At 41.7% G+C, this 25,366-nt stretch overlaps 1 protein-coding gene and 5 non-coding genes across 6 annotated transcripts in view; 3 read left to right on the top strand and 3 right to left on the bottom strand.

Moving 5' to 3' along the window:
• The window catches only part of LOC133451765 (zinc finger protein 271-like), a 28,173-nt gene extending 11,224 nt beyond the window's left edge, over positions 1 to 16,949 (bottom strand). Inside the window, exons 1-2 of the mRNA XM_061730907.1 lie at positions 16,752 to 16,949; positions 4 to 762 (exon numbers count right to left, since the gene is read on the bottom strand). Coding sequence (XP_061586891.1) covers positions 4 to 762; positions 16,752 to 16,841 — 849 coding nt within the window. The 5' untranslated portion in view covers positions 16,842 to 16,949. The remainder of the gene's footprint in view (positions 1 to 3; positions 763 to 16,751) is intronic.
• A 732-nt stretch (positions 16,950 to 17,681) lies between these two features.
• trnar-ucg (transfer RNA arginine (anticodon UCG)) lies at positions 17,682 to 17,754 on the bottom strand. The gene has a single exon. It is a non-coding gene; the product is annotated as a tRNA-Arg (tRNA).
• Positions 17,755 to 21,767: 4,013 nt separating this feature from the next.
• Positions 21,768 to 21,839, top strand: trnaw-cca (transfer RNA tryptophan (anticodon CCA)). Its single transcript has one exon. It is a non-coding gene; the product is annotated as a tRNA-Trp (tRNA).
• A 365-nt stretch (positions 21,840 to 22,204) lies between these two features.
• On the top strand, positions 22,205 to 22,286 carry trnas-cga (transfer RNA serine (anticodon CGA)). Its single transcript has one exon. It is a non-coding gene; the product is annotated as a tRNA-Ser (tRNA).
• Positions 22,287 to 23,836: 1,550 nt separating this feature from the next.
• trnat-ugu (transfer RNA threonine (anticodon UGU)) lies at positions 23,837 to 23,910 on the bottom strand. Its single transcript has one exon. It is a non-coding gene; the product is annotated as a tRNA-Thr (tRNA).
• Positions 23,911 to 24,139: 229 nt separating this feature from the next.
• trnat-agu (transfer RNA threonine (anticodon AGU)) lies at positions 24,140 to 24,213 on the top strand. The gene has a single exon. It is a non-coding gene; the product is annotated as a tRNA-Thr (tRNA).
• The last annotated feature ends 1,153 nt before the right edge of the window (positions 24,214 to 25,366 follow it).

Raw genomic sequence — 25,366 nt, 5'->3', positions numbered from 1 at the left:
ACGTTGGTGAGTCGTTAGAGAACTTTGGTGGGCAAAAGCCGCTCCACACTGATCACACCTGTAAGGCTTGTCTCCAGTGTGAATACGTTGGTGTCTCCTTAAACCACTTTGCCGGGCAAAATCCACTCCACACTGATCACACCTGTAAGGCTTGTCTCCAGTGTGAATACGTTGATGTCTCCTTAGAGCACCTTGCTGGGAAAAAGCTGCTCCACACTGATCACACCTGTAAGGCTTGTCTCCAGTGTGAATTCGTTGGTGAGTCGTTACAGAACTTTGGTGGGCAAAAGCCGCTCCACACTGATCACACCTGTAAGGCTTGTCTCCAGTGTGAATACGTTGGTGACTTGTAAGATCACTTTTCCGGGCAAAAGCCGCTCCACACTGATCACACCTGTAAGGCTTGTCTCCAGTGTGAATACGTTGGTGACTCGTTAGGGAACCTTGCGCGGCAAAAGCCGCTCCACACTGATCACACCTGTAAGGCTTGTCTCCAGTGTGAATGCTTTGGTGACTCGTTAGAGAACCTTTTTGGGCAAAAGCTGCTCCACACTGATCACACCTGTAAGGCTTGTCTCCTCCAGTGTGAATACGTTGGTGGTTTATTAGATTAAATTGTCGGGTAAAAGCCACCCCGCAGTGACCACAGCTGTATGGTTTATCACCAGTGTGAGTTTTCTTATGCCTCTTCAGGTTTGATGAAGTGGTGAAGACTTGCTCGCAATGATCACAGCAGTATCTTTGGGGTCTACCTTTAGGATTCTGTAACAGAGAAGATGACTTACATTATCTTGGCTGCATTATCAAAAGCCTTTTCAGTTTCAAGTATGGAGCTAGAACAGTCTCATAATTCACAAATGCACACACCGATCCACAAATGCAAAAGGACAAAATTCACAAATGCACAGAACAATTCACACGTGCGTAGGACAAGATACACAAATGTATTTTTGATGCACACACAAATATAACCTGATTTACAAACGTTTTTTTTCCTCTGTGAGCTGCGCTGGATTTGGGTGTGACTTTTGAGACTCCCCTGACGTGACTCGATTCACAAATGCGTTTTTTTTAACACTGAAGGATCTGCAACCAATCAGATACCTTCCTTCGTTTCAGCCAATCATAAGAGCGCACCCCACGTGGGGGACGATTTACTCGTAAACCAATCAGATTAAAGGGGCGGATACACCTGCTGTTTGAGCTGCGTTGCGCCATTCACTTAGAAAACTGATTCAATATTTCGAGTTGGTGGAGTAAAGATGAATAAACAAGACAGCAACACGGGATGGAGAGAAGATCACTGCTCTGCTTTTCTTGTGATCTTGGTAAAGAAAACAGCGCGATCGGAGATGGTTTGTCGGGCCGTTCAACCAGAGCCGTCGGGAGACTAGAGAGCTCCAAGTCCTGCCGATGCAGCAAATGATGATGAGAAACAGCAGAGATATTTATGTATCACCACCCACCCGCTCCCACTAGGTAATGAAGCCTATAATCGGGGACCAGAGAGAATGCAGTTCTGCCGAATTATGTTTAGTGGAGGCAGATATTATCTCATTACTGATATGATTTAACAGAAGATTCCTAAATTGATTAATACATAGATTGGATTTTTGTTTCCAGTTCATTAGAATGGTTTTCTTTGCGATACATAAGGCAGTGAGAACCAAGTGAACCAGGTTAGATTCTATGTGGATGTCTCCCAAGTGACCTAGTATACATAGGGCCCGATTTACTAAGATCCTAAATAAAGAGTACTAAATTGCGTGTGCACTGAAAAAGTTTGCGCGTGCTGTTGTTGTGTGTTTTGCGGGTGATCAACTAAGATTGCGTGCGCAATTGATAACAGGTGCAAACAGCAGTATTTAAATGAGGTCTTGCGCGTCTTACGGTTTGCGGCGCAAACTTTGCGCCACGGAGAGTCTGGATGGAAAGCAGGATAGTCGCAAGCGCAAAATGACGGTGAAAACGGTGGAGTTAGAAATATTAGTGGAAGAGGCAAATAAACACATTCATGAACTACAGCAAAGAAATTTAAACATTACCAAAAGAAACGCAATATCGGAGAAAATCTGCGATAGAATAAATGCAGTTGGTAAGACAAAAAGAACGGCAGATGAGGTTAAAACAGAGTCGGCGGCAGAAAAGATCTAATTGGGGGGCACATAATAACCAGCGATGTAAATGCTTAATATGAATTTGCCATCAACGATCACAGCAAACCAGTTTCAATTACACAACATACTGCAAAATGTCTTTTTAATACACACACACACACACACACACACACACACACACACACACACACACACACACACACACACACACACACACACACACACACACACACACACACACACACACACACACACACACACACACACACAATTGTGCACCCAAACTGCAAAAAAACAACAAACAACGACGTACAAGCCACGTCTCTCCCTCCCTCCCTCGCCCTCTCCATCTCTCTCTCATACAACGCATACACATAAAAATGTGAACGGTGAATCTCCAAATTTAATTTGATGAAATTAGACAGACCCAAACATTCCACATTTGCGTAATAATAAACGCCAAGGCTGGCGCCATGAAGTCAATTAAATGCATGTCTCACCTTTAGAAGAGTTGCACATCTTAATTTTCCTATTTCACCATAGATCACACTTTGGGAAGCCTTCTATATATTTTAGCGTTATTTCCGCGTAGATAAGAGTGAGTTTGATGCTCCTTAACAAGTTTTGTCCGCGGATCAACATCAGCCCAGCTCCCCCAACCCCTTTCTCCCTGATTGGCTGATTTATGGTTCCGCGTCACACCAACGCAGAACCGACGGCATAGGGTATGTGGCGACGCACACCGCACCGCGACCCTACGCCGAAGGCTACGCCGTCGATTTAACGCAGAACCATAATTTAGGCGAAGCTGCAGTCTCTGCGCTGATCACAGGCACACCGGGTCGGAGTGGATTTGGTCATGATGTTTAACCTGTGTTTTGTGATTGATAAGCAGGGGTTTTAATTAAATATAATTTACGAACGATGATTTCACGTTCAATAAGATACGTAATCAATAAAATACAAAGTTTGGCACAAAGGCTTGGCCTGCTTGTGGGCGAGTGGAGGGGGGTACATTAAAAGAAGGTGGCAAGATATAAGGCGAAGAACTAAAGAAAAAGTGGCCTTTAATAAAACTTGTGCAACCATTTTTAAAATAGCATGCAGCAGAATAAAGACTCTCTCTCTGCGTATTCTTTGATTTTGGATGTCGCCTCCTTGCCACAATAACAGCAGCAGCAGATTAGCACCTTCCTTTCGAACGTATTAAATACAGACGCAATTATAATACGCGCAATTACTTTCAGGCTTGGTAAATCTCATTGCGCGTGGTAAATGGACCAATTTGCATTTTCCCCTCCCAGTATTTAGCGATTTCTGGCGGGTACGCCCCATATTGATTATTCATCAGGGCAAAAGTACTAAATGAATTGCGTGTGCTATTTTGCGCATTTGAGAGGCGCAGTCCTCTTTGCACGCTGTTAGTAGATGAGCTGGCACTTTGGTTTGCGGGTGCTGTCAAGTTTGCACACGTTTTTACACACGCAAACCTTTAGTAAATCAGGCCCATAGTGTGGGGGCCACACTTGAAATTCTCTAATTGAGCCATGTGGATAAATCCTCACAAATCTCCATCCAGAACCTCCGTACCGGTGTACAAAACCACAAAGCATGCAAATAATTATCAGGGGTGTTCTCTGTGCACTGTGAGCAGATATTAGAGATCGCAAAACCCATCTGGAACATCATTTGTCCTGTATAATGTATTCTGTAAAGAACTTTGTACTGTATAAGTTCCAAGTTTGGATTCTTGGTCATAGTGAAAGTATTTAAACACATTTGTGACCAAGAGATTTGGTTAGTGTTAAGAGAGAGATCAGCCACCCATTTGGAAAACGGAAGACACTCAATTATCTATTTTGGACATAAACCTGTAGAGTTTCGATAGTAATTTTGGGGTGTTTAGATTAAGTAACTATTATCTTAGCGGGAAGTTGCAGATCCAGTTGGTTGAGTTTATATTTTTTATTGACTTAAGTCGTTGGTATTCTAAAAATGTGTTAATGCTAATTCCATATTGAACAATGAGTGTATTAAAAAGGTACAAACTGTCCACTTATGATTATATGTTGTAGATACTTTATTGCTTGGTCTCTCCATTGAGTAAAGTTTTTCAGAATGTCTAGGTTGGTCCAGATTTCCAAATCATTGCAAAACACTTGTTCTGAATCCAGCCATTGACTATCTAGTGAGTGATCTTTGCACCATTTTAAGATATACTGTAACTTATTAACTAAGAAATACTGGAAGTTAGGTACGTCTTTCATTCTGTCTTTCGACGAAAGGAGGGCCTTTTTGCACCCCTAAACGTGCCCCAAGTCACCAAACTTTGCACGCAAGCCTTGGCGCCATGGCCGAAACCGAACAGAAAGTCGGCCATTTTGAACATTTTGAATGAATCGCGTAATTTTGGCGCAATTTATGCCATTCCTTCGGCAGTTAATAGGGCCCGAATCGTAACGTGCACCCAGGTGTGTTATACATCAAAATGTGCGTCTCCATCCTGCGACAACGCGCATTACTTTTCTCTTTCAAAAGCGTTACCGTGGGGACGCTAGACACCAAAAAGCGCGCCCACCCTTCATCTGATTGGTCCATATTTGATAGTTCCCCAAAAGTCACCAAATTTTGACGCAAGCCAGGCCTGGCGATAAATTTGATATTTCATGATTTGCATTAATGGGCGTGGCAAGATGGCTCAACAGCACCCCCTAGAAAACTTTTCTCTGCCATAACTTTTGAATGGTGTGACATAAAGACTCGTGGGTGGTGTCATCAGACATGGTTTTGAGTCCTTGACCATAACTGGTGCAAATTAGCCCCGCCCCTTCTTCTGATTGGTTGATATTTCATAGTTCCTATTTTCTGCCATAACTTTTGAATGGTTTGACATAGAAAGTCGTAGGTGGTGTCATTTCTGATATGCTTATGGGGGGCGGTGGCCATGAGTGCGAGGGCCCGTTCATCGCTGCTTGCAGCTTTAATTATTATTTTTTTTGCATGTTTGTCACACTTAAATGTTTCAGATCAAACTAATTTAAATATTAAACAAAGATAACAAGTAAACACAAAATGCAGTTTTTAAATGAAGGTTTTTATTATTGAGGGGGGGGGGAAATCCAAACCTACAGAGCCCTGTGTGAAAAAGTGATTGCACCCCCTTTTTAAAAAATAAATTAATTGTGGTTTTTCACATCTTTGGAAAGCCGAGTTCAATTTCTCCAGCCACACCCAGGCCTGATTACTGCCACACCTCTTCTCAATCAAGAAATCACTTAAATAGTACCTGCCTGACAAAGGGAAGTAGACCAAAAATCCTCAAAAGCTAGACATCATGCTGCGATCCAAAGACATTCAGGAACAAATGAGAAACAAAGTAATTGAGATCTATCAGTCTGGAAAAGGTTCCAAAGCCATTTCTAAAGCTTTGGGACTCTAGTGAACCACAGTGAGAGCCTTTATCCACAAATGGAGAAAACATGGAACAGTGGTGAACCTTCCCAGGAGGCCGGCCGACCAAAATGACCCCAAGAGCAGCAACGACTCATCCAAGAGTCACAAAAGACCCCAGAACAACATCCAGAGACCTGCAGGCCTCACCTGCCTCAATTAAGGTCAGTGTTCATGACTCCACGATAAGAAAGAGACGGGGCAAAAATGGCTGCATGGCAGAGTTCAAAGACCAAAACCACTGCTGAGCAAAAAGAACAAAGGCTCTTCTCAGTTTTGACAGAAAACCTCTTGATGATCCCCAAGACTTTTGGGAAAATACTCTGTGGACTGAAAAGACAAAAGTTGAACCTTTTGGAAGGTGTATGTCCCATTACATCTGGCGTAAAAGTAACACAGCATTTTAGAAAAGGAACATCATAGCAACAGTAAAACATGGTGGTGGTAGTGTGATGGTCTGGGCTGTTCTGCTGCTTCAGGACCTGGAAGACTTGATGGAACCATGAAGTCTACCAAAACATCCTGAAGGAGAATGTCCGGCCATCTGTTGGTGACCTCAAGCTGAAGCCACTTGGGTTCTGCAGCAGGACAATGATCCAAAACACACCAGCAAATCCACCTCTGAATGGCTTCAATGAAGACTAAATGAAGACCTTAAAAAGGCGGTTCATGCTGGAAAAGCCTCCAATGTGGCTGAATTACAACAATTCTGCAAAGATGAGTGGGCCAAAATTCCTCCACAGCTCTGTAAAAGACTCATTGCCAGTTATCGCAAACGCTTGATTGCAGTTGTTGCTGCTAAGGGTGGAACAACCAGTTATTAGGTTTGGGGGGGAATCACTTTTTCACACAGGGCCATGTAGGTTTGGATTTTTCTTTCCCCTTAATAAAAACCTTCATTTAAAAACTGCATTTTGTGTTTACTTGTGTTATCTTTGTCTAATATTTAAAGGAGCTGTATGTAAGAGCAATAATAATATGAATCATAAAATGACCCTGATATGTCAACAGACATTTAAAAATCATGTTAATTTCAAATACTTATGTCACTGACAACAGCACTCAAGCCAGGATATTCCAGTTTAAAAAGAGGAGTTGCAGCCCTCAACTGATGTTTATGTTGTCATTTTTTGTTTTGGCCTGAAGCTCCACCCTCCACCTATCTCCCAATCACCAAGTCAGTATTGTTTCGGCATCCGGGTTGCCAGCTTGGCTCTAATTATCGCAGCCATGACAGCCTACGTTCCTGCTGCATTCTGCAGCCTACCTGGCAACCTCTGGTCGGGGGGAGGAGGGGGAGGGTACACGCCGCTCAACAATATTTTGAAAGTGACTGCAGTACCAGTTTTGGCCATTTCTTACAGACGGCTCCTTTAAAGGGGACCTATTATGCAGGCATCAGAACGGCTTGTCCCAAAAAAAGAGGGAAATTCTCGACGTGGACGAGTGAGGGCGCAACGCGCCCGAACCCTCTAGGGGGATCAGGGGCCATGCCCCCCCGGAAGATTTTGAAAAATAGACTCAAAATGGTGCATTCTGGTGGTCTCAAAGCTCGTGTACACAAAACAGTCCCTGAATAAAACTCTCATATGACAGCTCCCAAATGGAAATTATTTTTTATTTCTGAATGAATGGATAGATACGTCGCTTATTTTCTGCATATTATTTTTTTCTTTTCTGGCCTGGCGCATCGCGCATCCCAGACACAACTCTGTGTACAGCTGGAGTTCGCTACTGTTAGTTATTTGAAACATGTCTGAATATTTGTCAAATTCTGAGGTTGTGGACGACGACTTTGAATATGATGGACGTCCTTACCGTTTTGAGCCAGAGTATACGGCTGAAGAGCTCACTGAACGGAGGACAGAGTGCGCGCACAGAGATGACGTCATGAGTTCAGAGGTCTTGTTTACAAACTGATTTATTTGTTACACACACAGCCCCGGATGTAGACAACAGGTCCTGGAAGCAGATCTAGTGATTCATAAAATAAATGAAGAGTTTCGCAGCAATCATGTGTTATTTAGACGCTGCATCGTCTGTGTCCCGCTGTGCCCCGTTCACTACCGTTATATGGAGAAGCGGCTCGCAAAAAACCCCCTAATATCTTCCGAAGGACTCCAAATGACACCAAACTTGCCTGGGTGAGTATACGACCATAACAAATGCCAGAAATAAGGTCCAGGTTGTAAAAAACCGAACTTTCCCTTTAAGAACGGCCCCTTTTCTGCTGTGCGGTCGCTTCCCACAGGTTTCAAGTAAAAAAAGTTAAATGCTGTATTAGCCCTTCTGTTTTCTGTTTTTTAATCATTTGATTCGATTCGATATTAATGTGGGTTAGTGTTATTAAAAATGTTTTTGAGCTGTTGCCTGAATTATATGACTGTAAAATAACTAGTGAAATAATAATTTCACAATAATTACTATGAAATAACTAAAAAATAAATAACTCAAATGGGTCTTTCAATATCCATTTAAAGTGCAAAAAAGAATGAAATTGCAACAGCTCATGCAGTAAACAAATAATTTCAGCTTGTTTAATTTATTCTGTCACCAGACACACAGCTGGACATGAAGCACCTGGCATTTTCCAGGAGTGTCATGACAAACCGTGTGTCCAATAACAGAAGAAACCAAACAAGCTATGGTAAATATAGATAATATGTTAACGCAACGGCTGCTCTTCGACGCCGTGTTCATTGTTTGATAGTTTCACACCAAGCACGTGTGTGAATTAAATGACGTGACTACTGGTCCCCCAGTCTCTGACAAGTCCGTCTTCCCTGAAGAGCAGGGACGAACCCGCCCTCCTCCGTTTCTGATTGGCTGATACCAAGGCTCTGGCTAGCTTTATTGGTTTACAACAGTGTTAGTTTAATGCCCAACATGATTTCATTGGATAGTTTAAACTGTACCACAAAAAAACACACGTGCAAATGTTCTTTGTTCTTTTTTCCCCTCATTTTCCAATTGCCGGAAATCCGTCTAGAGACGGAGAACTTTAATCCCTGAAATCGTTTCTAAGAGTGTCTAGAGGGTGAAATATTGCACAAAGCCTTAAATAAAACAGTCAATTCATGATATTTTCTCATCTCCTAATTTTTATACCTAATAATACAATGTCAGTGTCATGTCAATTTATGGATTTCTCGCTGTGATCGGTGATCGGCAAAATCGGGATCGGCAGATACTGGTTTTCAAGATCGGCCCTCAAAATCCTGATCGTGCATCTCTAATTTAAAGTTGTTCATAGAGCCCATATCTCAAAGTCCAAAATAGCCAGCAGTAGGGGTGTAACAATATATCGTGCCACGAAATTTCGCGATACAAAAACGTCGCGATACGTGTCGTGGAGGTGACAAAGTGTATCGCGATATTGGGTTATTAATATTAATCTATTGTGTTGACTAGTAATGTGCATCCGACCACGCGTGACGACCGCGCCTCGACCTGCGGACCAAAATCTTACTAGCTCAGAAGAAACTAGTACCGTTTTGCGATCCCGTTTTGAGCTCTGAACTTTTACTTATGTAAGGCTGGTGTAGAGTTAAGCCTTACCTTATTAAATTAAAGGGGACCTATTATGAAAAACACGTTTTTTCTTGTTTTAACATATATAAAGTGGTCTCCCCTCACCCTGCCAGCACAGGGGAGACAAAATACCATGGAATTCTGCAGGGTCTGCTCCCCCCCCTGACTGAGTCTTCCAGTGTCACGTGACCTTTTTTTGAGCCATTCTGAATCTGCGCCTATGGTGACGTCACCATAGGCGCTCATTTCCATAGGTTCAGCCTCCGCTGCTGAAATCACGCCCACAACCAGCTCTCTACGCCGGCTGGAGCGGTCCTTCCTTGAGCCAGTCGGACGCGGCGCCGCGGTGCCGCAGATCCAGGTTAAATCATCCAGGTTCCCGGGTGGTTTGGGGGCTGGGTCCTCGGGGGTCCGTCCCAGGTCGAACCAGCTTCACCCTCCGAGATTTTCAGCCAAATCTGTCGGTTTGATCACCGGTAACGGGCGATGCGCACAGGATGCGCCCTGGAGCCGATCTGTGCGCCCGTGGGGTTGCGGCGCCAGCGCGCAGCATCCGCCGGGCAGATCCGGCTGAAATTCCGCTGGTCGGAGTCCCTGCTACCAGTCCAGGCGGGTTCCTGCGGTCCCGGCCGGTCGGAACCGGTCAGATTCCCTGGTTAAACCTGCGGTGATGCGCACTGCTCCAGCCTACTTCCTGGTTCCCAAAGCGCGGTCCGTCCGACTAAATTGTCCAGGTTCCCAGCCGCTTTGGGAGCAGGGATTTCTGGGGTACGTCCCAGGCTGGACCAGCTTCACCCTCCGAGATTTTCAGCGAAATCTGTCGGTTTGATCACCGGTAACGGGCGATGCGCCCCGGAGCCATGCTGGGTGCCCGCCGTGGCTCCGGGGCCAGCGTTCAGCATCCGCCGGGCAGATCCGGCTGAAATAGTGCATAAATGTTATTTATATACAACTCATATTTTATTTTTTTAACAATAAAGTTGCCATTTGTGAAAATTCAGTGTTGTGATAATTTACAGGCTCGGGCTGCTCTGGCGGAGCGAGGTTTATTCTCCTCCCCTGCTACACGTCATTCAGGGAGCCAATCCGCACAGAGCCTCATTATCATACCCCCCCCTTCCCTTAGAATGAGGCACAGAAAAAGGGGTTAGAAGCGGTAAAACTAGTGACAGGGCCCACAGGCTGGATTTCTGATTTATGTAGAAAAAACAAGCTTTAGATTGTTTTTAAGACATTCAAGGCCTGTTTAAAATATACATTAAATGCCATAATATGTCCCCTTTAAACCTTTTTGGGGTCGTGAGTAGGATAAACACGGGGACAACTTCTGCTGAGTTCCAGTGTACTTTAATGTCCGCTCAACAGTGTAGGATTTTAGAACATCAACACAGCACACCTAGTGCCGTACTGTGGCGTATCACTCCACCCAATCTAAAAGATACTGTCAAGTGTATCTCGAACGGCATGGGTTTCCCACACTTGAAAAAGGAAGGATTTGGACCAGACTCAGGATTTCACTCGCTTAAGTCTTTTATTGACCAGTTTGTCAGTTAGTTGTTCAGTTAGCTAGGTGAAAAACCTTTAAAAAGGGACAAAGAAAATAATCAAATTAAAGCAGTATCAAATACAATGTAAATCAATCAGACTTTCAAACACAAACCACATCTAACTAGGCAAAATAAATAGCCTATATTAAACATGCATTAATCATTATTTCAGTTTAAACATCTAAAGCAAATGATCAAATTAAACTTAACATAAATGTAAATGGCCTATATTAATGATCCATTTCTTAATTTTAAACTGTAAGCCAACTTTTAAGTTAACATTTTACCTTGTGGTTTAACCAAGATTTTACACATTTTATGACATGTAAATCAAACTTAATTTTAATGAAATCAAATATTTCAAATGATTTTAGCATTCAATGATTTCATAATCATTTAATCCTTTTAGATGAAATAATAACAGAGTTCGTTTTATTTAAGCCAAAGCAAACAAAGGAATAAATGTATGAGTAAATGAACAAACAAATAATTAAGCAGACCGCAATATAACTCCTCACGCAGGTAGAAACGGAGATCATTTAAAAGGGAAACGTGAGCTCACCGGTAGCCTCTTTGCTCTTTTTCCTCTTTCCCATGTGATTTTCTAGTGATCCCTATTGATTTCTGTATAATATTTGCCTTTCTGTTGCTGTCAGCGCCATGAACAACTCGTGTCATCTCAGTGTCTCTGGCGCAAGCTGTTATCAGCCCAATTGCGCTCACCTGTGGCGCGCAGCTGCGGCGCCTCGCTGGGACACGCGCATACACATGCACGCGCACCTGCTCGCAGACGCACGTCCTGGCAGATCGCCACAACACATACTAAGCAATACAGATAAACTGACTAGTGTAATTATAGTCCCTAATTTACATCAGAATATAAAGAATATATTTATAAAATAATGAACCCCGAATTACCAAAATAACCTTCTTAACAAAAATAAATATCCTCTTACACTTATAAGGTGAGCATGAATCAATATTTTTTATGATGTAAAATTGTATGTATTTCTTTACTTTTATTTATTTAATTTATTTAATTTTAGTTGTTACATTTCTGGAAAAGAAAAAAGTCAAATCATAAATGAGAGAAACTATTCAGTTTGTGTCTAAATATTTGTACTTGTATGAAACTGAAGATGCATAATGCAAACCTGACATTTACTTTTAGTTCAGTTTGTGGAAAATGGTTGGCCTGGCTTTCTCTTTAAAACTTAAACAGTTATAAAGCATTACAAACTGTTACAATAGGGCAAACGCACAGCATTGTTTTGTATTGTGTGTCTTTCAAATAAAAGACAATTTTTTTCCAGTCATATGTTCCTCATTCTAGGTTGTTAAAAAAATACTGCTATAATATCGTATCGCTATCGTGACCTCAATATCGTGTATCTTACCGTATCGTGAGATTAGTGTATCGTTACACGCCTAGCCAGCATGTACCCGAACATCACCCCCACCTGTGATTAGGGCTGAAACGTTTCCTCGAATAATTCAAGTAATTCGATTAAAAAAAATGATCGAGGAATTTTCTCTGCCTCGAGGAATCGTTTAATTTCACCAGCTCAAAGCAGGTATTACGGCCAGACTACATTTAATGCGACACAACGCGCTGCCGCCGCGCACGTAAAAGGTAGAAGAAAGAGAAGGATTTGTTTGGTTTTAGTAACACGCCATGCTCAGGCAGTCTGCAATGGCCCAGGCGGGAGACACATGTGCTTCACTTTTATTTTTAATCCACTCTATATTTGTCCGTTATCCTATATGTTCCCCGCCAAAATTATTGTTCCACGTTAAATCGACGCAGAGCCTACGCCGTAGGCTACGTAGGCTCTGCGTTGTTGTAACGCGGAACCATAAATCAGCCTTCACCCGTTACATACATAGGTTCCTCTAAACATCTGTTCCCGCTACAGTTTTAACTAGACTTAAGAAAATGTGCTCCAATACAGCAGGTCTCATAATTTTATTTTGAACACTGCCAAAACTCTAACTTAAAACTTAACTAGAACTTAAAATGTGCTTGACACAAATGAAAGTTCAATTGAAACACGAGGGAAAAACACCTAACCTTTTAAGTTATGTGTGTTATCAGGTGTAATGGCATTTTTAGGTTAGAAATAACAACATTTCTTGGTAAGATCCTTAGTTTTTTGAGTGAAGGCAGTGAATTTGGTCGACTGGTGTAAGTTCAGGGTTTTTAAATGCACAGCCATGCACCTACTGCATTATTTAATTTAGTCTTAGTAATGTCAATTAACATCTAACATCTTATGTATATTTATAATTGCTCTTTAACTAAACAAAAATATGTTTTATCCGATTACTCGATTAATCGATGGAATTTTCAGTAGAATACTCGATTACTAAAATATTCGATAGCTGCAGTCCTACCTGTGATAAATGCAAATTTGACAACGCAACTCTTTTTCACATGTACTGGCTGTGCCTCCGCGATTACAAGTTTTTTGGAATGAACTTTTCCACACCCTATGACTGCTTTGTTCGGTCGTTGTAGCGATGACGATCTACTGAGCGTCATATGATCTTTCTCCTGCTGGCCAGGCCGGCCATTCTGCTTAGATGGAAGGGGACGGCCTCGCCCACACACACTCAGTGGCTCCGAGACATTATGCACTTTTTACTCTAGAGAAAATAAGATTTTCAATTAGAGGCTCAGAGGGTGAATTTTATAAGACCTGGCAACCCTTTTTAACTTATTTCCACGATTCTCATGCTACATAGATTATACCGTGAGAGAGTGAACATGGTGGACCCTTGACGTTTGAGAAGCTCAAGGTTTAGATATCAATACGCCTGCCAACTTTGTTTCCTCTTTTTATGTGCCTTTTACTACTAAAGATTTGGGTGGGGGGTTGGTGGGGCCACTGTACTACCTCATGATTCCAAGATTTCCTTTTATTTTTTCTCTTCGATATGTTTTGTGAGATAACAATTTTAATACCATCTAAACCTGCCCAGCCCTCAGTGGGGGGTATTTTAGTTTTTGTTATGGTTGTGATGTATTCTCAATGTAACATTGTTACTTTTATATTCCCCCTTGACCCCCCCACTCCCCGTACCCTCATTCATACAACACACACACACACACACAGCTTACTATACAGATGCAGACACACCCGGCACCCCCACCCTGGTGATAGAAATGGAGTCTGGCTGAGCTGATAGACCAACACCGTCCTGTGGAGCCGTCCACACAGAGCCGTCCAAGCCCCCGACTACAGGGGACGCCACTGCAGAGACCCCCCCCACCCAGACAGAGAGGGGCCCCAACACGGCTATAAAGCCCTGGAGCAGGACCCCCAACTATCCAGACCTGGAGCAGGACCCCCAACTATCCAGACCTGGAGCAGGACCCCCAACTATCCAGACCTGGAGCAGGACCCCCAACTATCCAGACCTGGAGCAGGACCCCCAACTATCCAGACCTGGAGCAGGACCCCCAACTATCCAGACCTGGAGCAGGACCCCCAACTATCCAGACCTGGAGCAGGACCCCCAACTATCCAGGCATGTATGATGGTTAGGGCTGGGCGATATATATCGAGATTTTAATATATATCGATATATTTTCAAACACGATATGGTACGAGACAATATCGTTTATATCGATTTAAAAAAAAAATAAAAAAAATTTTTTACATTTTTTTTTTTTAATGATTTTGATATAGCTTATTTTGTGACAAATTGACTTGAATGTTTTATTTGAGATTTGCACAAATGTTTTGTTATTTGCACAACTGTCAACCTCAGTGGAAAAGTCTGCCTGTTACTGTCTACATTGTATTAATTGCACAGTGTATTTTAATTTAATTGTTATGCAGGAAAGGGATATTTGTTTTATTTTATTCAAGAAGCATTTTTATTCTATATATGCAGGCAGTTTATTTTTATTTCATTTGTTTTATACATGTTGATATTGTGCAGACCTCTGTTAATAAAGGTATCTGTGTGACATTTAAAATGCCAGCCCAGTGCTGTTTTCTGTACCTTGTTAATTTTATCTAGGTTTTTATATATATGTATACTATTGGTATCTTTTCTTTTTAATCTCTTTTAATTTGTGTGCCTTCTTTTAATGTAAAGCACTTTGTGATTTTATATCTGTGAAAGGTGCTATATAAATAAACTTTACTTACTTACTTACTTACTTACATTTGGCACGAGGCTTTGTATTAAAACTGACTGTTTTTTTAAGGGTTTGCCTCAGAAAAAAATGAAGCTAACAGAGATGCTAACAGAGATGCTATGCTATAATACTTTGGGGGAAACCCCAATTAAGGCACAGAAAAAATATCGAGATATATATCGAGTATCGCCATTTAGCTAGAAAATATTGAGATATGACTTTTGGTCCATATCGCCCAGCCCTAGTGATGGTTATGTTCTATTTGTAGAAATCCTGCTGTAAGCATGTACAGATAAAAGAGGAGATGGGTGAAGATATGGAACATTTAACAGGTTGTATTGAGTATTGAGTTATAGTTGTATTGAGTTATAGTTGTATGTTCTGCAGTTCACTGAATATTTTGTATTACCTCATTACTTTTTAGTTACTCATTAGATTTTTTGTTGCATGACATTATTAATCCTCATTTAATAAAGTGCCTAAAAAGTGCCAAAAAAAGTTGTCAGTGTCAGTCCTCTATGAATTAAACCAAAACATAATAGTAGTCAGTAATTGCAGACCATGCCAGCTCTAAGGAAAAATAAAGAGCGAGGAAGATTATTTTGGGTGTAAAATGCACCAGAATGCGGGAAATTGAATCTACTATTTTCAAAATGTTCTGGGGGAGGACCCCCAGACCCCCCCCAAAAAAAGTGTCCCCCCCACATTACAAAAGCTGCTGACGCCCATCATTAACCTTAAGGTTGTTTCTGCTAGGTATTAGTGGATATGATATTGATTTTTCCTCTGGCAAAAGTTGGCCCGCCCACTTTTCTTCAGGCCCGCCCTATTCAAAATTTCTGGCTACGTCCCTGGGCTGTAGCGAGGCTTTGTTCCCTCCCCTGCTACACGTCATTCAGGGAGCCAATCAGCACAGAGCCTCATCATAGCCTCGCCCCCCCTTAGAATGAAGCACAGAAAAAGGAGTTAGAAGCGGTAAAACTAGATACAGGGCCCACAGGGTGAATTTCTGATTTATGTAGAAAAAACAAGCTTTAGATTGTTTTTAAGACATTCAAGGCCTGTTTAAAATATACATTAAATGGCATAATAGGTCTCCTTTTAGAGGAAATTGAGAACAATAAAATGACGTAAAGGAACAATAAATAAGTAGTGCTAAACAAGTAAAAGGGGACTCAGTTAAAAGCTCATTTAAAAAGGTGAGTTTCAGGTCCATTCAGGCCAGAACAAACAGACTCAGGGACAGATTCTTTCCCAAAGCTGTGAACTTTCTGAACTCATAAGCTCCTCATAATGTGCAATATTCTTCCATCCATTCATGTGCAATATTCTTCCATCCATTCATGTGCAATATTCTTCCATCCATTCATGTGCAATATTCTTCCATCCATTCATTTTCATCGTGTATATAAATATCTTTATATTGTCTGTTTCTTATTTTGTTTTTAAATAGTCTTTTACATGTGTGCACTTTTATGGAGCTGCTGCTTAATTTCATTATATTATTATAACGACAATAAAGGCTTTCTATTCTATTGTATGTTTTAATGTCTAGGTTGACATTTGTGTGTGTTTAATGTGAGGATGTGAAAATGCATCAGTAACATCAGCAGCAGCAACAAACCTCTAAACATCAAGTAGGAACTTATTTAGTTTACTTTTTACACTTAAGATTGAATTGCTCTCCCATTTTAAATATATAACTGGATCTTATTTGATCCCAGGGCGACATGATGTTAATGAGCAAACGCTCTCCATGCGACGTCTCTACGATTTAAGGTTGATTTATGGTTCCGCGTTACACCGACGCAGAGCCTACGCCGTAGGCTCTGCGTCGGTGTAACGCGGTACCATAAATCAACCTTTAGGTTCGGTTCGTCAGCAGGAAACAGACGGACCGAGAACGAGCGGGTTCTGGTTCTGGTTCGGGTTCTGGTTCTGGACCCGAATACTGACCTGCAGACCAGCAGCTTTAGTCCTGCTGGATGAGGAGTCCTGGTTCTGGTTCTGGTTCTGGTCCATCTCCTGGTTCTGGTTCTGGTCCATCTCCTGGTTCTGGTTCTTCTGGTCCCGGTCCGTCTGCAAACACTCGGGCGTTGCTGCTGAAAATGTGGGATTAAAGCAGAGACGTTTTATAAACTCTCCCCCACTCCGGTTGTTCCTGTATCTGTGTCACGTGACTGCCCCGCCCCTCTAGGAGACTAACATTCCATTCCATTCCGTTCCATTTGGCCTCGGAAGTGGGGATTTCCCAGTTCCCAGTCAGAATTTTCAACTGGAACGCCCCTCGAAGTGGGATTTCCCACTGGGAAAGTGGGAGAGTCTTCACCACCCCCGAGTTCACATTCCAATATGGCTGCCCCGGTTGTAAACAGTAGAAGAGAGCTCTGTAAAAATTCGTAGCACTTCATTCTAGTTTTGGTCACACTAAATCAGTCGTATACAAGTATTGTTCGGTATATATATGCTGCTATAGTGTAATTTACATTTTTCATGTGGTATATGCGAACTACAAACTTGTTTACCTACTTTGTAACTGGAACGCTGATAACTCGGCTGTGACGTCATTCCCAGTTCCGAGTTCCGAGGTAAATGGAACGCAGCAACAGCAGGTCCTGACATGTAGGCCTATCCCTGACTGCAGGGATTAATTAAAGCAGAGTACTTTGTCAAAAGTACTCCTGCTCTTAGTGAATGTTCTCTGTGTTGTCATTCTATTGGAGAACTTCTAATGTCTCATTTTTGCAATAACCGGAGAGGGTAGCTAAACCAAAGTGTCCTCTAAAGAGTCTTTAGAGGACACTTAGCTACCCCCTCCACCATATTCACCCTTTAGTAAAGAGTGAATGTGAGTCAGGACACAGTTCTAACTATCTGAAGGCTCTATAACCACAGAGGGACTTGAACCCTCAATCTTCTGATCCGAAGTCAGACGCCTTGTCCATTAGGCCATGTGGTCCACGAGTTGCTCCACTTTCTTATAAAAAAAAAACAGTTAATCCTGCCATTTTAGTTAATGTGCTTGCCAGGGGCGCCACTAGGCCCTTTTTGGGGGGGCTTGAGCCCCCCCAAAAGAAGTCTCAGCCCCCCCAAAAAAATAGAGACAATTTTTTTTTTTTTTTTTTTTTTTTTTTTTTTCCCCTCTGGTGGTCATTACTAGCAGTTTCTGATTCCACTCAATGCGCTGTGTGTGAGTTCCCCCCTCTATGTTCTTAGGGTGTGCTGACAAACATTTAGGGGGGTTCATCCCACCAAGGGGGCCCTGACTCAGCCCACCCGAAAAGTTTCTAGAACCGCTACTGCCAGGCGCTCCCTCCTCCATCTATGTGCCTAATCCCTTCACTTCACACAGGTCACACACACACACACACACACAACGAAGTAGCCTTTTACAGTCAACAATCATTCTCCCCAGTCCCCACTCATGATGAAACTGTGAGGTGAGCATTGAGCAGTCAGAGTCGTTAGTTACTCAATTAGCGCATATTGATGTGCAAATTAGCGCATACCGTTGTAGTAGCTAAACAAAATAACTTGTCATGTGCCTGCCAGACAGGTGACGATTGGCAAGGCTACCATGACACACCAAGCCAGCCAGCCATCATGCTAGCTCGCAGTAAAGCGGGTCTAAATGGATGCAATGTCTTTTGAGAAACAATATGGGCATAAGTGAAGAACATATTTTCAAACGGGTCTCTTGTCTTCTGAATGAAATTAAGCCCTTCAGAATCGCAAGTGGCTGCTTTTCAACTAGTTGACTGCAAACTCCTGCTTTAGCTTACAGTATATTATTATCTTGTCGGAATATTATTCCAGCCAATAAGTTAGGAAGTTCCATTTGATTTGATTTAATTTTACTTTTGCCTACAAAGCAAAATATTACTTTACTTGAGTCTCCCCTGAAGTGATTTTGGTATTATTTATGCAAGCAAAATTCTACCATAACCTGTATGCAGAATATATATAGGGAAACAATTATTTTTTCATCGCTGTAAAACCACAGAACAGTAAAGAAGATATTGATGTGTATAGGTCTTCATAGATCTAGTCTCTTCATTTTGACCTCAAAGTGCACCAGATTGATCCATTTTTACTTAAAATCTACAAATTTTTCTTCCGGGGGGGCATGCCCCCGGACCCCCCTAGGGGTTCTGTGGTCCATGAACTTTGGTAGGCTGAGCCCCCCCAAAGCTCTGATGCTAAAATCGCCCCTGGTGCTTGCCATTGTTAAATATACTAAGGGCCTGATTTACTAAAGGTTTGCGTGTGTAAAAACCTGTGCAAACTTGACAGCACCCGCAAACCAAGGTGCCAGCTGATCTACTAACAGCGTGCAAAGAATAGCGTGCGCAAAATAACACACGCTATCCATTTAGTACTTTTGCCCTGATGAATAATCAATATGGGGCGTACTCGGCAGAACGCGCTAAATACTGGGAGGGGAAAATGCAAATATCTCCATTTACCACGCGCAATGAGATTTACCAAGCCTGAAAGTTTTTGCGGGGATTGTGATTGCGTCTGTATTTAATACGTTCGAAAGGAAGGTGCTAATCTCCACATGCAAAAGGAGAAATATTTTATTTGAATGTTAAATCGAGTATTATTCAGCAAAAGGTTGCCTCAGGAGGCATCTTCATTTTTTTTATTTGTGATAATAAATAAATCACGTGTTTTCATGGAGAAAAATGTGTTTCTTATTGTGCGCCAATGACGTGATCTACTAGTTTGCATTATTTGTTTTGGAATACTCAATTTAGATGCATGGGATTTGGACTCAGAATAATGGCTATAATTGCCACGGCATGCCACGGTCAGCTGGAGACAATTGTCTCCAGCTGACCGGAGCATCAAGACTGGAGAGATGATTAAAAATGATGTCCGAGCTGTCATGTTAGTTTATGTCCAAAATAACACTGAAAAGCTTGTCTGATTACGCTTTTAGTTGTCATCCATCCATTCAATACACGTAACTGACATTGATGTATTCACAGTGATTCATTATCAGCTGTAAATACTTGTGTACAGCCATTATTCTGATCCAAATCCCATGCAGTATATATCTAAATTGAGTATTCCAAAACGAATAATGCAAACTACAGATCACGTCATTGGCACCCCAGGATACAGCTTTGCCACCGAGGTGGCAAAGCGCCCTCTGCTCTGTGCGCTCTGTGCGCTCTGAATTTGGGCACACCATAGGTCTGGGTAATGTACTCGCAAATATCCAGTGTAACAGTCTTTGTGAGGAAATATCTATTCTTTGTCTTTGCCACCTCCAAAACAGACAAACAGTTGTTGCGTCTCTCTCATGGAAGGTGCGCTCCTAAACCCGAATCGCGCAAACCCGAAGCGCATGATGAGATGAGGTCTCTCCTCCTCCTCCATTTGCACAAATTGATTAAACCAAAACAAACTAAGCAAACGTAATAGTTATTACATTTGTGGGAAATCGCGTGTTACGTTTGTAGTAGGCAGCGACTATTACATTTGTGGGAAATGTATTACATTTGCAGGATTATTACATTAAAAACTGCATATTTTTATTACGTTTGTGGTTTATTACGTTTGCGGGCATTATTACATTGGCGAGCGTTACAAGCCTGCTTACTGTGTTGTCTTCCATAATATTTGTAAATATATATAATATAAACTCCTAAGTATGTGTTTGTGTGAGTGTGTATATATAAATATATTGAAGTGTCAGTGTGTTTGTTTTTTTTCTTGGTCTACTTATCATTGAATATACGAGAGGGTGCTTTTCACGGCAGGGGTGCTGAATACGGCACAACAATTTGCCTCTTCCACTAATATCTCTAACTCCAACTCATCAAATTTCATTTTGCGCTTGTGACTTGTGACTGTGCTTTCCATCCACTCTCCATGGCGGAAAGTTTGCGCTCGCAAACCGTAAGACACGCAACAGCTCATTTAAATTCTGAGGTTAGCACCTGTTATCAATTGCGCACGCAATCTTAGTTGATCACCCGCAAACCACGCAACAACAGCACGTGCAAACTTTTTCAGTGCACACGCAATTTAGTACTCTTTATTTAGGATCTTAGTAAATCGGGCCCTAAGTGTTAGCATACCAAAGAGAGGAGAAGGTGAAGCCTTTAACCAACCATGTGGAAGACCAGACATTGGATACATTTTTCCACAAAGTCGGAAGCAGTCAGAGCAGCTTTATTTCACCTCCAATGTGATTTTCTGATTTTTCTTTTTTCATTTTGTCTATTATAGTTGAAATATATCTGTGATGAAAATTACAGGCCTCTCCTATCTTGTTAAGTGGGAGAACTTGCACAACTGGTGGTCTGACTAAATACTTTATTGCCCACACTTTTCATATACCGTATTTTTGCGACAATTAGGCGCATATAAACGTCTTTTTTTTTTTAAACGTGCCGCGCGCCCAATGATACAATGCGCCCATTGTATTATTGTAAAGGCTGATTTATGGTTCCGCGTTACACCGACACAGAGCCTACGGCGTAGGGCTGCGTCGACTTGCCCGTTGCAGCTGATCAGTTCTCCCGATCTTAGCGCGATCAGGCTCGGATGAATGTAGAAACGGAGGATGAAGATTTCGATGGGTTTGATTAATGTAATAACTTAAATAAAGTACAATCAAACGTTTTGCTCCCGCTTTATCTTTAATTTTTTTTTTTTCGCTCTATTTGTGTGTGTTGTGTACGCACGTGTGTGTGTGTGTGTGTGTGTTGTTGTAAGGTGGCGCTCCATGTGTGTGTAGACGGCGCCTTTTCGTTCGGTGCGCCGTATGTGTTTTAAATCCAAAAATGACACAAAAAACTGAGGGTGCGCCTTTCCACACGGCGTGCCGGATGGTCTCGAAAATACGGTATATATATAAATACACTTACTTTGATGTACTTCCAAATCATGTTTCTATAGTTTGCCCTCTATGATTAGATTTGTGTTCATTAAACAACCTCAGATAAAGTCAGAAAAGGCTCTGTGGCGCAATGGTAGCGCGTCTGACTCCAGATCAGAAGGTTATGTGTTCAACTCACATCAGGGTCATAATGAACTTTCAGTTTTGTTTTATCCATCCTCACGAGTTCACCAACCAGACTAACTTTAGCTGCAACAGAGAACTTTGATATGTACCTGGAATTGTTCAAATCTGCACCATCACCTGCCTTGATGAAAGGAGGAACAAAAGATGATCTTTAAACAAAAGGAATTTGATTTCTTTATCAGGAGACACAAGGCAAGTTTATCTGTATACCACATTTCATGTACAATTCAAAATGATTTAAGAACAACAAAACAACAGGATTACAAAAATGAGGATATAAATATGTGTCAACTTGATAAAGTAAAATCATCCAGTTTTAAAAAGTCTCTAAATTGTCTGATTCTGCAGATTCACACATATAGGAGTGGTTGTTGTGGCCGAGTGGTTAAGGCGATGGACTCGAAATCCATTGGGGATTCCCCGCGCAGGTTCAAATCCTGCCAACAACGATTAATATTTGAATGGGGAAAAAAAGGCTTGTTAAGTCTTGGATCTCTTAACCTCAGACAAAACTGTGATTTAAAACTCATCCATCAGGGGCCTCATGTGCTTTCTACGCTCATGTTTATGTGTTCAAAAAGTGACTTGAATGTGAAAAGTTGTGGTCCTTCACGCACACATTAATTCTGGTGCACTCACATTTCTGAGGTTTTGTCCAATGGCCACACTCACTGGGGATGCAGTGAAGTCCAACATATGAGGAAAAGTGACTTCAACAACAAGTTCACCATCACACGTGAAGGACACGACAGTCCCCACATCACCAAATAGGTTACACAGGAGTCGAAATGCAACAATTTCACAATTAACCAAATGGTCTGAACCAAAAACTAAAGGTTGGTACAAAATGATGTATACCGCAAATCCCAGCGTCAGCCTTGGCTCTGGTAGAGGAACCTGCTGATGGCAGGATGCAGTACGGAGTGAGTCTTTAGGGACCACTCTGATCTGCTGGTCCAGGATGAAGACTGGATCATCAGATGATTTTATTCCTGGCAAGGATTCACAATTAAATCCATGCACTCTTTGTACATGAGACGCCAGGTGCTGGAAGTCAACCTGGCCTTGCAGCAGAAGATGCTAAAACATCCAAATGAGGTTCTGGAGAGACATGTTCCTGATCACTAAAGATTCAAAACTGTTCTCACAGATCTCATCACCGCACTGGTGTTCAAATAAAATGAAGACTAGAGGAAAAGTGCATTGTACACTAAACTAGTTTCAGAAGTCACAAGAAAGTGGGATATGTGTCCTACAACGTTTCATTAGGATTCAGAGGGTTCTCCATTCAATCAGAAATGTTCGGCCTGATTCAAAAGTAACAGTGAGGATTTCTTTCAGATTACCTCCATCAATAACAAAGTTTATAAGGATATGAACACTGGATTATCATAAACGTTGTTATCTGGAAGGACTTGACTAATATAACCTCTCTGAACAGTTTGGTACAGAGATCTTTGTGCAATAGGCCACTCAGACTTCAGCGGAGCCTTTGAAAAGTTCTTTACGCCCTCCATGAAATAACAGGATCCTTCACTCCTTAGTTATTCTGTTTTTAGGTACAATCTTTTGGAAAAGAACAGTGTTCAATATTGTGGAGAAACTCTCTATTTATCACCGTTAGCATGTGTGGGCCCAGTAGTTTCTGGTAAGAGAAATCACCATGGAGACGAGGTAACTGAGAAGTTACCTCGTTACAGAGACAACTCTGTACAGTCACATCTGAAACATACATCAAGTTGGTTATTTTTTAGTAAGTCTAGTGTGACATATATGTCAAAGAGGGAGCAGATTTAGACCAACCCATGTAGCTATTTTAAACACTGGCAGCTCAAAGTTAATGTTGCTCTCATAACTCAACCACCATGTGAGAGGTGAAGGTGAAGACTTGATTCAAACATGTGGAAGAATCCTCTACAAATTCTTTGGTTTTAAACTTAGCAAGATTTGGTTGGTTTGAAACTTAGCATGAGTTACATCCTTACTATTGAGAGTTTAAAGGCTCTGCTGGGATTTGAACCCAGGATCTCCTGTTTACAAGACAGATGCTTTGACCAACTAAGCCACAGGGCCCTCAACACACGTCTTCAACTTGTTATAAAAACCCTGTTGACACAACAAGTTCATTCTTCCTCTGGAGCAGCTTTATTTCACCTCACTGTGATATATTTAGTACACAAACCTGTTCCACTACTTTCCTGGCTGGCTCCTGGGCGGGGTTATGCAACATTATTATGTGAGGCCCGGGTTGTTTTTGGTAAGAGAAATCACCATGGAGACGAGCTAAGTGAGAGGTTACAGAGGCCCTGTGGCTTAGTTGGTCAAAGCACCTGTCTAGTAAACAGGAGATCCTGGGTTCAAATCCCAGCAGAGCCTCTGAAAGTCCGTGTTACCCAGCGACAGCCCCAAATCATCACTGCTCTCACAGTGCACAGCATTTGGGTAGAGAGGGTCAGGAAGACGCCTCCACCACCCTGTTACAGTCAGGCCACTGAGCTGGACTGTCAATGAAAGATCTGAAAAATACAATCCCATACATACTATTAAAACACAACTTTTTTCAGTGTTATTATTTTGTAATGAGATATTTTGAATTGTTAATATATTTTTTAAACAGTCAAGACCTTGTTCTTGCTTAGTTTATCTACCTGTTGGTGCTCTGATGCTTCTATGGTGTCAGTTAAGTTCAGGCTTCCATCTGCCCGTCTCCTAAAACGCGGCTCCACTAGATTCAAAAATAAAATAAAAAGTGTATGAATAAAATGAATAAAATGCAATACTTGAACAATTGGAACATTAGTCACACAGACACATAGATGTGTAACTGTGTCTGTTTATTAGCAAATACATATTTAAGACTGTAGTGTGGATTATCTCATGCTAAACAGTGAATGAATGCCTGCAAGTACCATCATGATTCCCCCAGGGGATGGAGAGTTGTAGTTTATTCACATTCTACTAATTATATACACTGTATTTACTTATTAATGCTATTGTAGCAACACTATTGTTGTTAATATTAAGAACAGGGATTGAAAATATCTATGGTTTATAACAATGGATTGTAAAGATTTATTGCCAATTTGGAGGAAAACTCCTTTATGTTTTGTTAGATTGATCTACAAAGCCAAATCATGCTCATCTGATTTACTCCTATATCCGATTTTCAATCATTATAATTCGCCAAGGTTTGTTCTTAAAAAGTTGATGATCCTTTATTCCCTTTTTGCACTGCATTGTATTGTTTATCCGTACATAACTTTACATTCACAGGACTGAGCATCCGTCCCAAAACCGTAAATCAGCCCTTACATCACCGTTAGTAGCATGTACGTTACAGAGCTACGGCACAGATCTTCCTATAAAAATGTATTTGCACTTACTTCTGAAACATCCGGAAAATGTGTGGGGGGAGGATTTGCTGTAGTCGAAACAATCTTCAGGCTTGTTTTTCTAAACAGAGTAAACGGGAAAAAAACATCCCCAGCAGCTCCGCAGCGGGCGGAGCCTGTACTCGCTCCTGATTGGT

This window comes from Cololabis saira, chromosome 10, assembly GCF_033807715.1.
Source record: "Cololabis saira isolate AMF1-May2022 chromosome 10, fColSai1.1, whole genome shotgun sequence".
NCBI lineage: Eukaryota > Metazoa > Chordata > Actinopteri > Beloniformes > Belonidae > Cololabis > Cololabis saira.
Note: the sequence above shows the minus strand (reverse complement) of the source record. Positions and strands in the feature narration are given on the sequence as shown.